Raw genomic sequence first — 12,815 nt, forward strand, 5'->3', positions numbered from 1 at the left:
AAAAAAAATATAAAAACATAAAAATAAAGATTTATTATTTAAATGATATTTTGAGAAGAAATTGAAAAAACTTCATATCTAATATGGTTAGGTGACCATACTTACTGGCATGAATACATTGAAATTTTATATTAGAGAAAACGAATCAAACTCAAAACTACCAATATTTGTATTTGACTTGAAAGAGAGTTTAAGAACCTCGTTGATTCTTGACTCTCCACTTCAGAGCATCCTCTTATCATATATATAGGCATGATTGTATATGTATAAATATATCTTAAGAATAGCTATTGGTACTCATAATTTGTTATTTAGTAATTTAGGAGGATTAGTATTCTGTGGTGATAGTAATTAAGAGAAACTTGAGATAAATATGTATTTATATAGAGATCATAATATTATTTGTAAACTAAATGGTCAAAACTTATGACATTTTGCATTTAAGAAAATACAATCAAAAGTCACTTACATACCAATTATAATATAGTAATAATAGAGATTATATAATAGTGTAAGTTATAGAAAGTGATATAATAATAGAGAGTACATAATAGTGTAAGTTATAGAAATGAAAAGACACATTAATTATTTGATAATATATAAAAAAAATATAAATAAATGAGAAAAATTGAGAAATTGAGAAATCAAAGAAGAGGGTGAAAAACTCAAACAAATTGCCACCTCAACTCCTTAATGCTTTCCTTTATATATATATATTGATGATTATTATAGTGGCACGTTTACTCGGGGGGAATGAGAATTAATTGTATGAGATTGATTCCCATTTATTTATTTACTAAATTTTTTAATGGGAGAAACTAGTAGGGCTCACACAAATTAAAGAGAAAATAAAAAGAAAGGTTCTCCCCCATTTTTATTAGGAATATCTTTCCCATTCCTTAACTTACTTTATATTAATTATACTTTTATTAATTAAAAATAAAAAAAGATAAATATATCCTTCAAAAATATATAAATTAAAAATAATTACATGCTTTAACAATGGTAATTTAGTCAAATTAAGTCATTCTGATTACTTTTCCTGATTATGTAAACAAAATAAAATGATTCTGATTTTTTTTTCGGTCAGTTTAGTAAACAACAAAATAAAATATTGTTTCCGATTATTTTATATTTTAACCCGATTCATTTTTTTTCACAATTCAGTCTAATATTTTTTATACTAATCCGATCTAATTTAATTTTTAATTAGATTTTAAAAATATTATTTAAATTCAATTAGTAATTAGATTGGTTTAAATTAATTTTAATTAGATTTCAACTTATAATATAATTTTTAATATTAACTTGAGCATATTTAAAAAACTAAATTAGTCAAACATTTAAGTTAAATATTACATAAAGTTATCAATCTTACCATTTTAATACAAATAAAATTTTGTAGTTGATAAAATAAAAATATAATTAAAATATTTGTAGTTATCAATCCTAAATAAAATTGTTATATGTAGCGGAAACTAATAAACATTCAATAGTAATAGAAGTAATAGAATGTAACTATATTTATAAATATATTATCATGTAAGTGATGTTTGATTTAGTTGAATGGAATAGTAATTTTAATGATAATAATAGGGTAATGGTAACAATAATTGATTACTATTTTTATCTTTAGTTTGTTGTTGAAATGAATATTAAAATTAAAATAAGTAGTAAATTGATAAAATTGTTTCTACTTTAGTAAGGAAAAGTATAAAATAAGGATAAGAGAGTCGTAATTATGGGTGTATATAAGTTGGGTTGGGAGTTAGAGGTATTTTAATAAGCCAACTCAATAATTATGATTTAAAGAAGTTATGAATTAAACCATTTATTTTTATTATTAGTAGTATTATTATACAACTCAATCCTACTTTATACAATAATTTAAGAGTGGGTTGGGTTGGATTTTAATTGTTTGCACGCTTTGGTCAATCTGGACAGAAAGAAACAGAGTGGTTCATGGCTTTTCTGCAAAACGAGCTTCGATTCTTGCCTCCTTTGCTGTTAATTACTTATCCAATTTCAGATCAGCAACAAAGAAGTACCATACAGCAGCAACATCTGCTCCTACACTGCCTACATCAGCACCAGGTGCCACGAAATGGACTCCGCCAACTGGTTTGAATCTGAAATTGAATGTGGATGCCGCCCTTGATGCTAACTGAAACATTGTTGGAGTTGGGGCTGTTGTTTATAATTGAGCTGGTCATGTCCTGGCTGCTATGGCGAAACCGATTATTGGTAATTTTGCATCTCATATTATGGAAGCAAAGACTATGTTTCATAGCCTTAATTGGGTTATTCAGTTGCAATTACCAATTACAATTGTGGAGACAGATGCCCTTCTGGTTGTTAATGCCTTGCAATATGGATCTACTGCAATTTCTTCATATCATGATATTTTACTAGATGTTACTAGTCTTCTTTCTTTTTTCCCACAAGTGAATGTTGTACATGCTAAACGCTCAACCAATATGGTTGCTCACAGCTTAGCTAAGTTCGCTTTAGGGGTGGAAGAGACTTGCTTTTGGTTAGAGAATTTACCTCAACCTTTTTACTCTGTTGTTGTAAATGACATTCCTGTGTAATTTATAATAACAAGTAACTTTTCCTCAAAAAAAAAATACATGTAAATATATATATATATATATACGTTAAAATAGTATTATAAAAAAATCTAAGGTGGTGGTGGTATCATTGTGTGTAGGGAAGCACACGGGGCGGGGAATTAGCGGGGAGTGCTCTCCCCGTCTCCATCCCCGTTAAGGATTTTAATCTCCATTCCCGTTTATTTCCCATCAGGGACGGGGCGGGGACGGGGCGGGGAATCCCCTATTGTAAAAATAAAGTTTATTTTAAAAATTTAAATGTATATTTTTTTAAAATTACATAAAAGATAAAATATTACATATTATTTACAATTCAATATAGTAACTATTATACAAAAACACAACTTCAAAAATTATAAAAATGATATTAATATACTAAACAAAATACAAACGCATATATAAAATATAAAATATTAATAAAAAAATAATTAATAAATTAAACGGGTCCCCATCGGGGCGAGGAGTGTCATCCCCGTCCCCGCCCCGTTTAACATTCGGGGACAAAATTTAATCCCCGTCCCCGTCCTGTCCCCCATTTAGACAGAGAATCCCCGCCCCATTAGGGGCGCGTTCCCGCGGGACCCCATTCCCATGGAGAAAATGTGTATCCCTAATTGTGTGGGTAACAAAATTAATAATAGTAATTGATTCTCGTGCTAGACTTGTTTGTAGAAATAGTATAATAATTATGGACTACGTGTTAATAGTGTATTTTGGTCAATTCACTTTCTAAGATTATTGTAATAATATAATTTATTTATTAAAATGTAAAATATATATTATAATATGTTTATATTTTTTGTGTGTAAAATATATTTTATGTATAAAAGTTATCTCAAATTTAAAATATTTTTCAAGAAATAAGTTGAGTTGGGTTATATAGAATGTGTCCAACCCATAATTATATAGTCTATCACTTTTAAGCTCAATGAACTATGATATACTCTTTAACACAATTTTTTGCTTAAAAAAAATAGTATTTAGCCCATATTTTGTGCACCTCTAATTATAATTCTAATGAGAACTCATGAGGTATACGATATGGGTGTCATCACTTTTCTTTACAAGAGTTAATTACAACAAACAAAACATACCATAATTAGGGTGGATTTTTTTTTTAATTAGATTTTGACATTATCTATCACTCAATCCAATTACAATTAACTATCTAATTTAAAATCAAACCTAATCCAATTATAATTAGATATCTTTGGTCACCCTAAAATTTTATTAGTAACTGCATATTAGAAAATTGATAGCAACCTTTCAAAAAAAGAAAAAAGAAAGAAATTTGATAGCAAAGTTAAGAATGGTTAGTTAAGTCAACAATTCCTTCTTTCCAATTCCCATTGCTCATTTATAGCATTTGACAGCGTTAGTACACGTTTTCATTTATGAAATAATAGTAAATAAATAACTGTTCATTCAAAGCCAAACTTTAGGTTTTGTATTTTATTCTTCTGCTATAAATGTACATATAGAAAACAAAACTCTCACATTTCTTCTAAAAATAAGTAATAAGCACAGTGTCCCATGTTGGGTTAAGGTCAGCTGGCTGTTAGATTCTTTTTGACAAAAATACAAACAGTGTTATTAAATTCACAAGTCAAATACAGTACACCATTCTGTGTTGTGTTATGCTGTGGTTGGGTTGGCACAACACAACCCTCCATGTGTTCAGATCCAAATAGTGACATTTTGCTCAATCATCTTCCTTTAACAGCCAGTTGTTCACAACAAACACTATAAATAATAACACTAATACACTTACACACACACACGTGTCCCCATAGCACTATAAACGTGTTCTTTGTTAATAAGCACAACAGTACTAAAGTGAGATAGAAAATGTAATTATGGTGAGAAACAGAAAAATAACTCAATAAATATGCGGTGGAATGAAAGAAAGAACACTCGTCCGTGACACTGTACAGAGAAATAATTAATATTTTCATTTACTCTCAAAGAAAGAAGAAGAAAGAATTTTAACAACGACAAACGTGCTAACATCTAGGGCAAATCCAAGACATATTTTTGTATTTATATAATAAATATTATCGACATTTTAGTGAACATGACATGCAACCTTACATATATAGATGGGCCACCACAACTAAAAAAAAAACAGCCTTGGTGGGTAAGCCTACTGCAGCCATTGATTTATATGGAATAATAATACCTCTTTAAATTGTCGGCTACCAGCTCATGACTCTTTTACATCCACTTTCTTGGCAGATTTTCCCGGTAACTTTTTTTTTTTTTGGTTATGGGGTTGGTGAAGGTAATAGCAATATGAAGATTTTAAGTGGGAAAATGAAAGACAAGAAAATAATATATGTGAAAGAATGAGCTTCAACTTGGTTTCTTCATTAACCCTGTTCAAACTTCAAGGCCAACAATGTTCACTTACATTGGTTTTAAATGTTCTTTTTCCTTTTTTTTTCTTTTGGTTTTGCTGTCTTGTGAAGTAAAGGGAATGCAACCAAACTCCACCCTTATATATGTACAAAACACCCTTTAACAAAAGTCTAAAAAATAAACCTACTTGTGCTACACCATCCGGATATCTAATCTAAGGAAAACAAGAAAAGAATACAACTTTAACAAAAGTAAAAGGTAACTCACTTGGTTGCTTATGCTGCCTCTTCTTAATTCTTGCCTTTTCTACTTCCCCCCTATTATCACTGTTCTTTTAATCCCACCATTTGGTTTTTTCATAAAATCTTATCTAACTCTCAGTTGAAACTTCTGGGTTACCTGGTTGTGGGCACCTCTTTATGCCTCTTCCAAACTAGATTCCCAGTTTGAAGATCCAATTTTCTTTCAGCTCCACTTGCTCCGCAGAGAAAAGAACCAATATAAATATGCACAATTGACTTCTTTACCTGAAGGAATAAACGAAAAAACATAATTCATTCTTTGAGTTGATAGAACTACAATAAGGATTAATGATTAAAACAAATTTGAAACCACAATGTTAGCATTCCCTTGGAACCTAGGCAGTAACATGAAAACATGAAGATAAAGCTAATTTAAAATAAAATTGTGATTCGAGATGGAAAAGATAAGGGGAATTCTTTGAGTGACAAAACAAAAAGGGCTGTTGTAGAATAATGGGGTAAAGCATGTAGCTCTTCCACCTAACATTGCATAGACACTAGAATTTTCAGTAGGCTACGGCTATCAATTTGCAGGCAGAATAAACAGAAAAGCACATTTCACATTTCTGCCTAATAGCAACAATGCTTCCCAATCAACAAATAATTCAGATATTTTTAAAAATCTATATACTCAATGAAACATATTATACTCAAATTTACAAGAAAATTGGACAAGAAAAAGAAATGGTATTTATATTTTTCTTGGCTTAAAAAAGTTTAACCAACAATAACATAATCCCTTATCAGAAAAGGGTGCCCTTAGTTACTTCAAAATGAGACCTTGGTAAGATTCTGGCACCATATTGCATACTAAATTTAAATTCTTTCAGCAAAAATCATCTAGTTATGGCCAAACACATGTATCTTTCTTTTAAACTAAGAATTCTCATTTGTAATACTACAAAGAACTCTGAAAGAATCATCAAATTTATTGACAGATTCCTGTGCCTCTTAATTAATAAGATCTCTCAACTTAAACTAAACCAATTTCATCCATGAATTGTTAAAGATCAAACAATCACAGTTTCTGATAAAAACAATTCCCATTTTACAACTTTTTCAGCTTGAAACATACAACAAGAAATCCAAATCAAAAAAGAAAATGCAGAAAGTGTAAAGATTTTCACTTACCAGTTAGCCGGGAAAAAAATTCAATCCCGGAAAATGGCTTTCTTGGCTATATCCATCAAGGGTTTCAAGCAATCCGGCGAGAATTTACGAGCAAACAAGTAAGATTCAGAGTGATTAGATTCTCGAAGACGATGAATAAGCTCCGGCGACACCTCAGCCGCCCCGTAGGTGTAAGGGTGGCCCTTGGTCGTACCGGTCCAATTGACTCGAGTCAATGTGTATTGAGTACAGCCATTCGGATCCGTCATTGACAAAAGAGTCGGAAAATAGTGTTCTTCTGGGTAACATTCATCTTCCTTATAGCACGGCGATCGAAACTTCCTCCACAGAGTCCGATCCTTGACCACAGCCAGAGCGTGCCGACGAGTCAGAACGAAGAATTGAGATCCGACACGGAATTGGTCGTAGGGCACTTCCGGCATCATCGCAAACCTTCCTCTAGCCGTGTAACGCTTCCAGAGATTTCGTGACTTTGAGAGAATCTCAATGAAGCTCTTGTACTTGGCACGTACGCCTAGCCGAGTCAACTCAGCGTCGGTCTCAGCCGACGACGAATCGAACGACCTGGAGACCAGTAGGGAGTGGTAAACGTATCTGAACGAGTGGAGAGGCACGCAGTACTGGGACAACACAGCGAAAAAGACATTGGCCGGATCATCGATGATGGCGGTGGCAAGTAAACGGCGCGTGGCGGATATAAGTGTGGCAGAGGCGCGGTATGTCCGCTTGGCGGGAATGAACCGACCCTCGAAAACTCCATGGGGACGCGTTACGTTGACGGTTGGATCGGCGTGGACATAGATATTGTAAAGATGAGAATTTCCTTTGAAGAATTGATCCCAAAGAGGAGAAAAATGGAGGTCGGAGTTGGTAAGGAAAAGAAAAGCGATCTTGCGCTTTGGATTAGAGCCTGTGGAGAGGTGAGAAAATCTGGAAGGGTTATTGTTATTGATGCTGTTAATGGCAGAACCCGAAGCCCGATTGAAGAGAGCAAGGTCATCTTGTTCGTCTGAGGGAGATATCAAGACAGGGCTCTGGGGTTGTTGCTGAAGCGGAGAAAGGAATCTAGGGGCGAGGAGGAAGAGGATTGGAAGAGAGAGCAAGAGAGAGAAGGAGAGAACGAATGGGGTGGAGAACATTGAGCCCGTAGCGACGAATCTCGACGCCCAGGCGGCAAATGTGCATGTGGGTTTCACGACTCTGGTGTGCACGGGGGTAAGCGGAGGGTCTGGAATGGTGAAAAACGGAAGAATGAGAGACAGAAAGAGAGGGATAGTAACTGTCTGTGTGGGGGAAGAATGGGGAGAATGGTTATGGGTGATTTAAGGAGAATGTTTGGATCGAGGGAAAATTTATGAAGGAAAGAAAAGTTGGAGTGGGAAAATTAAATAAATAATAATAATAATAATAATAAGTAGATGAGACTTCTCAGAGTTACAGATTTCAGATGATGAAGACGATAATGGATTTTTAGGGATTTGGGATTTTGATTCAGCTTTGGCCCTAACCTATTCTTTACTTTCGCCGTTATAATTGACGCCGTTAAATAACTTTTCTTTTTCTTTTCTTTATGCTAACTGTACTTTCCCTTTTTTAGATTTTTTTGCCCTTTTCTTACTTTTCAAAGGGATATTATGTTAGTATTACCCTATTTTATATGCAAAATTCATGAGTAAACAGAAAAAAAAAAGATTATTAAGAAAAAAAATTGGCAAAAAAAAAAAATAACAACTATTGCGTGTATTATGATGAAGCCAAGAGGAGTTGGTTCTATCTATTTACCTAAATAAAAACTAAATCAAACTATAATGTTGTTACTTAAAAAACTATAAGGTTGTTTTTTAAAAAAAAAAAATCTATATTGTTGAATTAAATTGGATTTGTTTTTCTGTTACATTTGGAGAATTTATCATGTAAACAAAATCCTAGAAAACGGTTGATGTTGATTCAAATTCCTAAGAAAAAGATAGTTGATGTTCCATTCCATGCATTCTCAAATTAAAACTATTGATAATGTTGATCGTGTTAGTGATATTCTTTAGAGTTATTTGCTGGGAAATTATTTTATTTTTTAATTTTTTATATTTAATATTTTTATTTGTTTTTGTGGTTATATTTTTATATATGAAATACATGGATAGAACTGATCTAATCCAACATTTAATGGATATTGGATTGATTGGATAACTGAAATTAATTAGATCGGATCGGATAGTAAAATCTAACATCCAATATATAATTGGATCGAATCTAGATAGACCTTAAATATATTAGATTGTCGTACTTTGTGCCCTAAATAAAACTATTTCAATTTAATCTTTTTTATTCAATTATGAATAAAGAAGCAAATTTAATTTTATTACTTGTTTAATGTGTTATTTGGTTCATGTGATCATTTATATTTATAAATTCATCTAAATCCTTATCACACTGATATTCTTGTTTATTGTGTTGTCAACACAGTGAAAAGTAATCAAGATCGTGTGATTAAATGTAATCCTATGATTTATCAGTACACAGGGTTTAACTGATATGATAACTACAACGTAGTTTACTTGCACCTTGGATAAGTGCTATGTCTTTTCAGGGCATTGGTTAAAGTAATAAGTTTGGGTTTGATGTATGGAGTATGCATTGGAAGGGACCGATATTGAACTTGAACTAGATATGATAAACTTACCGTAATATCTATTCAATTCAATATCACCTAGTTGATCCTAGATCAAATGATCTCAATCTTGAGATGGTTTTGCATTATTTGTGTTCTTTAATCTATTAGTTAAAGTCGACCAAATGGTTCTTCCCGTGACGTATAGGTTAAGAACATGGTAGTTCAATTGAGTGGGAGCGCTAATCATAGATACGGAATCTATAGCTTTTATCCGAACATAGAAGTGAAATGATAATTTTCTTCGAGCTTACCTAAATATAGATAAATGATAGAGCGCTCATTTTAGTGATTATATTAGCTCACTAAAATATCATTTATAGGTTGCTAAGTATTTTAAGAATAAAATACATTGAAAGCGTAACGGTAATTTTGTCCCTACTTAATGTAAATCATCTATAGAGGATCATTAATTATTAAGATTATAAGATACAATTGACAGCAACTACTCTTGTCATCTGAAATCTACAAAAATAAAGAAACTTGAAGACTAGAATGAGTCACTATGCCATCAATAGCCATTTCAAATACAATGTGTATAAAGTCATGTAAAGTTGATTATGTCATTGCTTATTTGGAAAGAAATTGCAAAAAAAAAGTATTACTATTACGAAAAATTTAGTTCATTTTGTTTTAATTTTCTTCCATAAATATATCTAGATACTTTAAAATCAATACTTCCTTTCCTTCTAACTTTATTTTTAAGAAATTAATTATTTTTATTTATTTATTTATTTATGATACAAGTATCTTATGTGTCAAATTAACATAATATAACTAATTGTGACACTCTTAGGGCCAGTTTGATACAGCTGTGCTGTGGGAAAAAGCAGCTATAGCTGTAGCTGTGCTGTGAGGAAAAGCAGCTGTACCAAAACTGTGAAAAAAAACTGAGCCGAGTGTTTGGTAAATTATAATTTTTAAAGTGCTGCGACTTGTTAAGATTCTATTATAATAATGATAATATTTTAATCTAGTTCATTATAATCACAAATATATATATAAAAAATATGTTTATAAAATTTTTATTTTTTATATATTTTTAATTATTTTTTTCTATATTATAAATTTATATGTATTTGATAAAAATAATTTTTAATATTTTTAAATTATATTTTTATCACTTGTAAAAGATAAAATTACAGTTTATAAGAAATATAAATTGATATTATTTGTTAATAATAAAAATATGAAATATGAAATATTTTTTAAAATACAATAAAAATTTTGAAATTTAAATATTATTTATTTTTATATATTTTTTAATTTTAAAAAATATTTTAATTTTTTATAATATATAATATATAATTAAATAAATTTTTAGTAAAAATAATTTATTATAGAGTCTTTTAATCAAAAGAGCTTTTTCTAAAAGTTGGGTTGTGCCAGCTTTAGCTTTTAGTTGTAGTTTTCTCATAAATTCTTCAATAAGCTATTTCTTAACTGCTTACCAAACACCTTTTTGTCACAGTTTTTTTGAAAAGCAACTTTTAGCTTTTCCAAAAGCTGTGCCAAATGGGCCCTTAGTTGTGGCATTTTTACACATATATTCTAGATTGCTCACTATATTATTATTTAGAAAGGTATTAATTTCCAATATGAAAATTTGATATTATTATCTAACATTTGATATTCAATCTATCATATTATTTATGCTTATTTTGTATAAGATGATATTGATTGTGACACTTTCAGTCTCAAAAATTATAAGGTGGGACAAAGTTTGGTTCAAGTTATGTAGAGTTGTTTTAAATTTTTATTGTTTAGTTTTTGTGCCACATTTATATCTTTATTTGTTGTAACTTTATGATGTTTATTAATAAACAATAGAAATTAATAGTAAAGTAGTCATTTATTTATATTTATTTACTTTATTAAAATTAAAAAATTAAAAACTTAATTAAATAAGGGATTAAAGAAAAAGAATACTCCTCCCACTATTTTTCTAAAGAATGTCATTATTAATAACTTCTATTTATTTTTATTTTTAAAATTAAATATACAATGGCAATTTTATCCATTTGGTACACCGTGTTGCATTGTAAGTATTGTGTTGAATTATTGTTTTAGTATTATTTAATACAATACTATATTTGATATTAACTTGTACTAATAAGTTGTGTAAAATTATAAATTCCTTATAATAAACTCGACCCCAATCCAAACCACGATCTGGACTTGGACCTAAACTCGAACTTGGATCCTGAATCTCGAATCTCGAACCCCAGACGCAGGTCCATGATCTAAGGCCCGGGTTCACCGTGTAACAAAACTTAATAGAATAATCACTTTACAACACTATGACTAGTTCGATGACTAATTGTAACAAAACAACCAGAAAATAAACCAAAGTTTGTTCACTACACTATATTACGTCGTATTACAATGTATAATATTATATCAAATTATTATGTCATATTTTTATATATTACTAAATTTGGTATTGACTTATGTGTATAAAATATATAATTTTTTGATAATCATAATGTAACATAGTATTATAGTATTATGTAACAATATGATATAAAATATAAGTATACATAATATTATACAATACAATATAATCTAATTCAATGTATTAAACAAATCTTCAAGGAACGTGATAATACAAAAATTATAGTTAGACAGATAAAAATATTAAATAGCCTATTTATAGTGAACTTTTTAGGTAGAAGAATCATTTTTTAACCGCTAGTTTAAGATCATTTTTTATTTATAGTACCTAGTGAAATTATGTACTAATATCTTTTATACGACAGATTTACATTTACATTATATTTAGACATCCTATCGGTTTTTAGAAAATTTTGAAAATTTTAAGTGTTAAAAATAAAATTTAAAATAATAAATTACACGAATATACATGTATAACTCACTATTTAAATTTAAGACCATAAATTATTTATAAAATTTAAAAGCAAATAGGATGCATACTCCGCCATATTAAAAAAAGAGTAATTTGCGGCATAAATACCTAAGTTTTATGCCGAGTAGCAGATAAGTACCTAAGTCATATTTTTGGCGGTAAAAATACCTTCCGTCACTAGTGTGGAACTTCCGTAGGTACCTCGACGTTAAGTGTCAGATCAGTACCTATATGGCACGTTGTGATTGGTCCAGGTAGATTTATTTTTATTTTTTATTTTAAATAATCATTTAATATTTTCAAAATTAATTTTAAATTATAAAAAATAAAAAAAAAAATTTCTCTCTCTCTCTCTTCGTCTTCTTCCTTCCTTCTTCATCTTCAGTTCACTGCTCTCTTTCTCTCTCATCGAAATCAAAATGCAGACCCCCTCTCTCTCTCTCTCTCATCATTGTCGATATCATCAATACCCGTAGTCCTCTTCTTCTTCTTCGTCTGGTTTCTAGACCCCATCAAGTCGCACACCCAGATCTGCCCAGGAACGATGGGGTCATTGCTCTTCTCCCTCATCGGCGTTGGCCTGCGAACACAGTGCACCCTCCTTTTCCTCTCTTCTCAACAACTTGCGAGTCAGAGGCTTGAGCATGAAAATCCTAACCCCGCAGCTCAAGTTCCCTCTGCTCAATTTCTCCCTCTCTTATCTCCTTGCCGGATTCAATGGCGGAATCGCCATCGCCAAACTCCTCTTGCGAGAAGACGAGGTCTATCACAGAATAGGTCAGATCTGGATATGGGTTTGGCTAAATAGAAGAAAAGATTATAGAGGTATTCGTTGCTTGATTTTCTTGGCCATTTTTTCTTCTGTAAATAGAATATTG

General features: G+C 30.7%; 1 protein-coding gene across 1 annotated transcript; it reads right to left on the reverse strand.

Annotated features, from left to right (window-relative positions):
- Window positions 1-4,946: 4,946 nt before the first annotated feature.
- On the reverse strand, window positions 4,947-8,199 carry LOC115718940 (glycosyltransferase BC10). Its single transcript, XM_030647767.2, has 2 exons — window positions 6,404-8,199; window positions 4,947-5,497 (listed from the first exon to the last, which is right to left on the reverse strand). The coding sequence occupies exon 1, from the start codon at window positions 7,540-7,542 to the stop codon at window positions 6,424-6,426; it is 1,119 nt and encodes a 372-aa protein (XP_030503627.1). The 5' UTR covers window positions 7,543-8,199; the 3' UTR covers window positions 4,947-5,497; window positions 6,404-6,423.
- Window positions 8,200-12,815: the final 4,616 nt, after the last annotated feature.

This window comes from Cannabis sativa, chromosome 2 (assembly GCF_029168945.1).
Source record: "Cannabis sativa cultivar Pink pepper isolate KNU-18-1 chromosome 2, ASM2916894v1, whole genome shotgun sequence".
Taxonomy (NCBI): Eukaryota; Viridiplantae; Streptophyta; class Magnoliopsida; order Rosales; family Cannabaceae; genus Cannabis; species Cannabis sativa.

Excerpts from the sequence above, each read along its gene's own strand:
- LOC115718940 (XM_030647767.2), bottom strand. The coding sequence starts at position 7,542 with ATGTTCTCCACCCCATTCGTTCTCTCCTTCTCTCTCTTGCTCTCTCTT.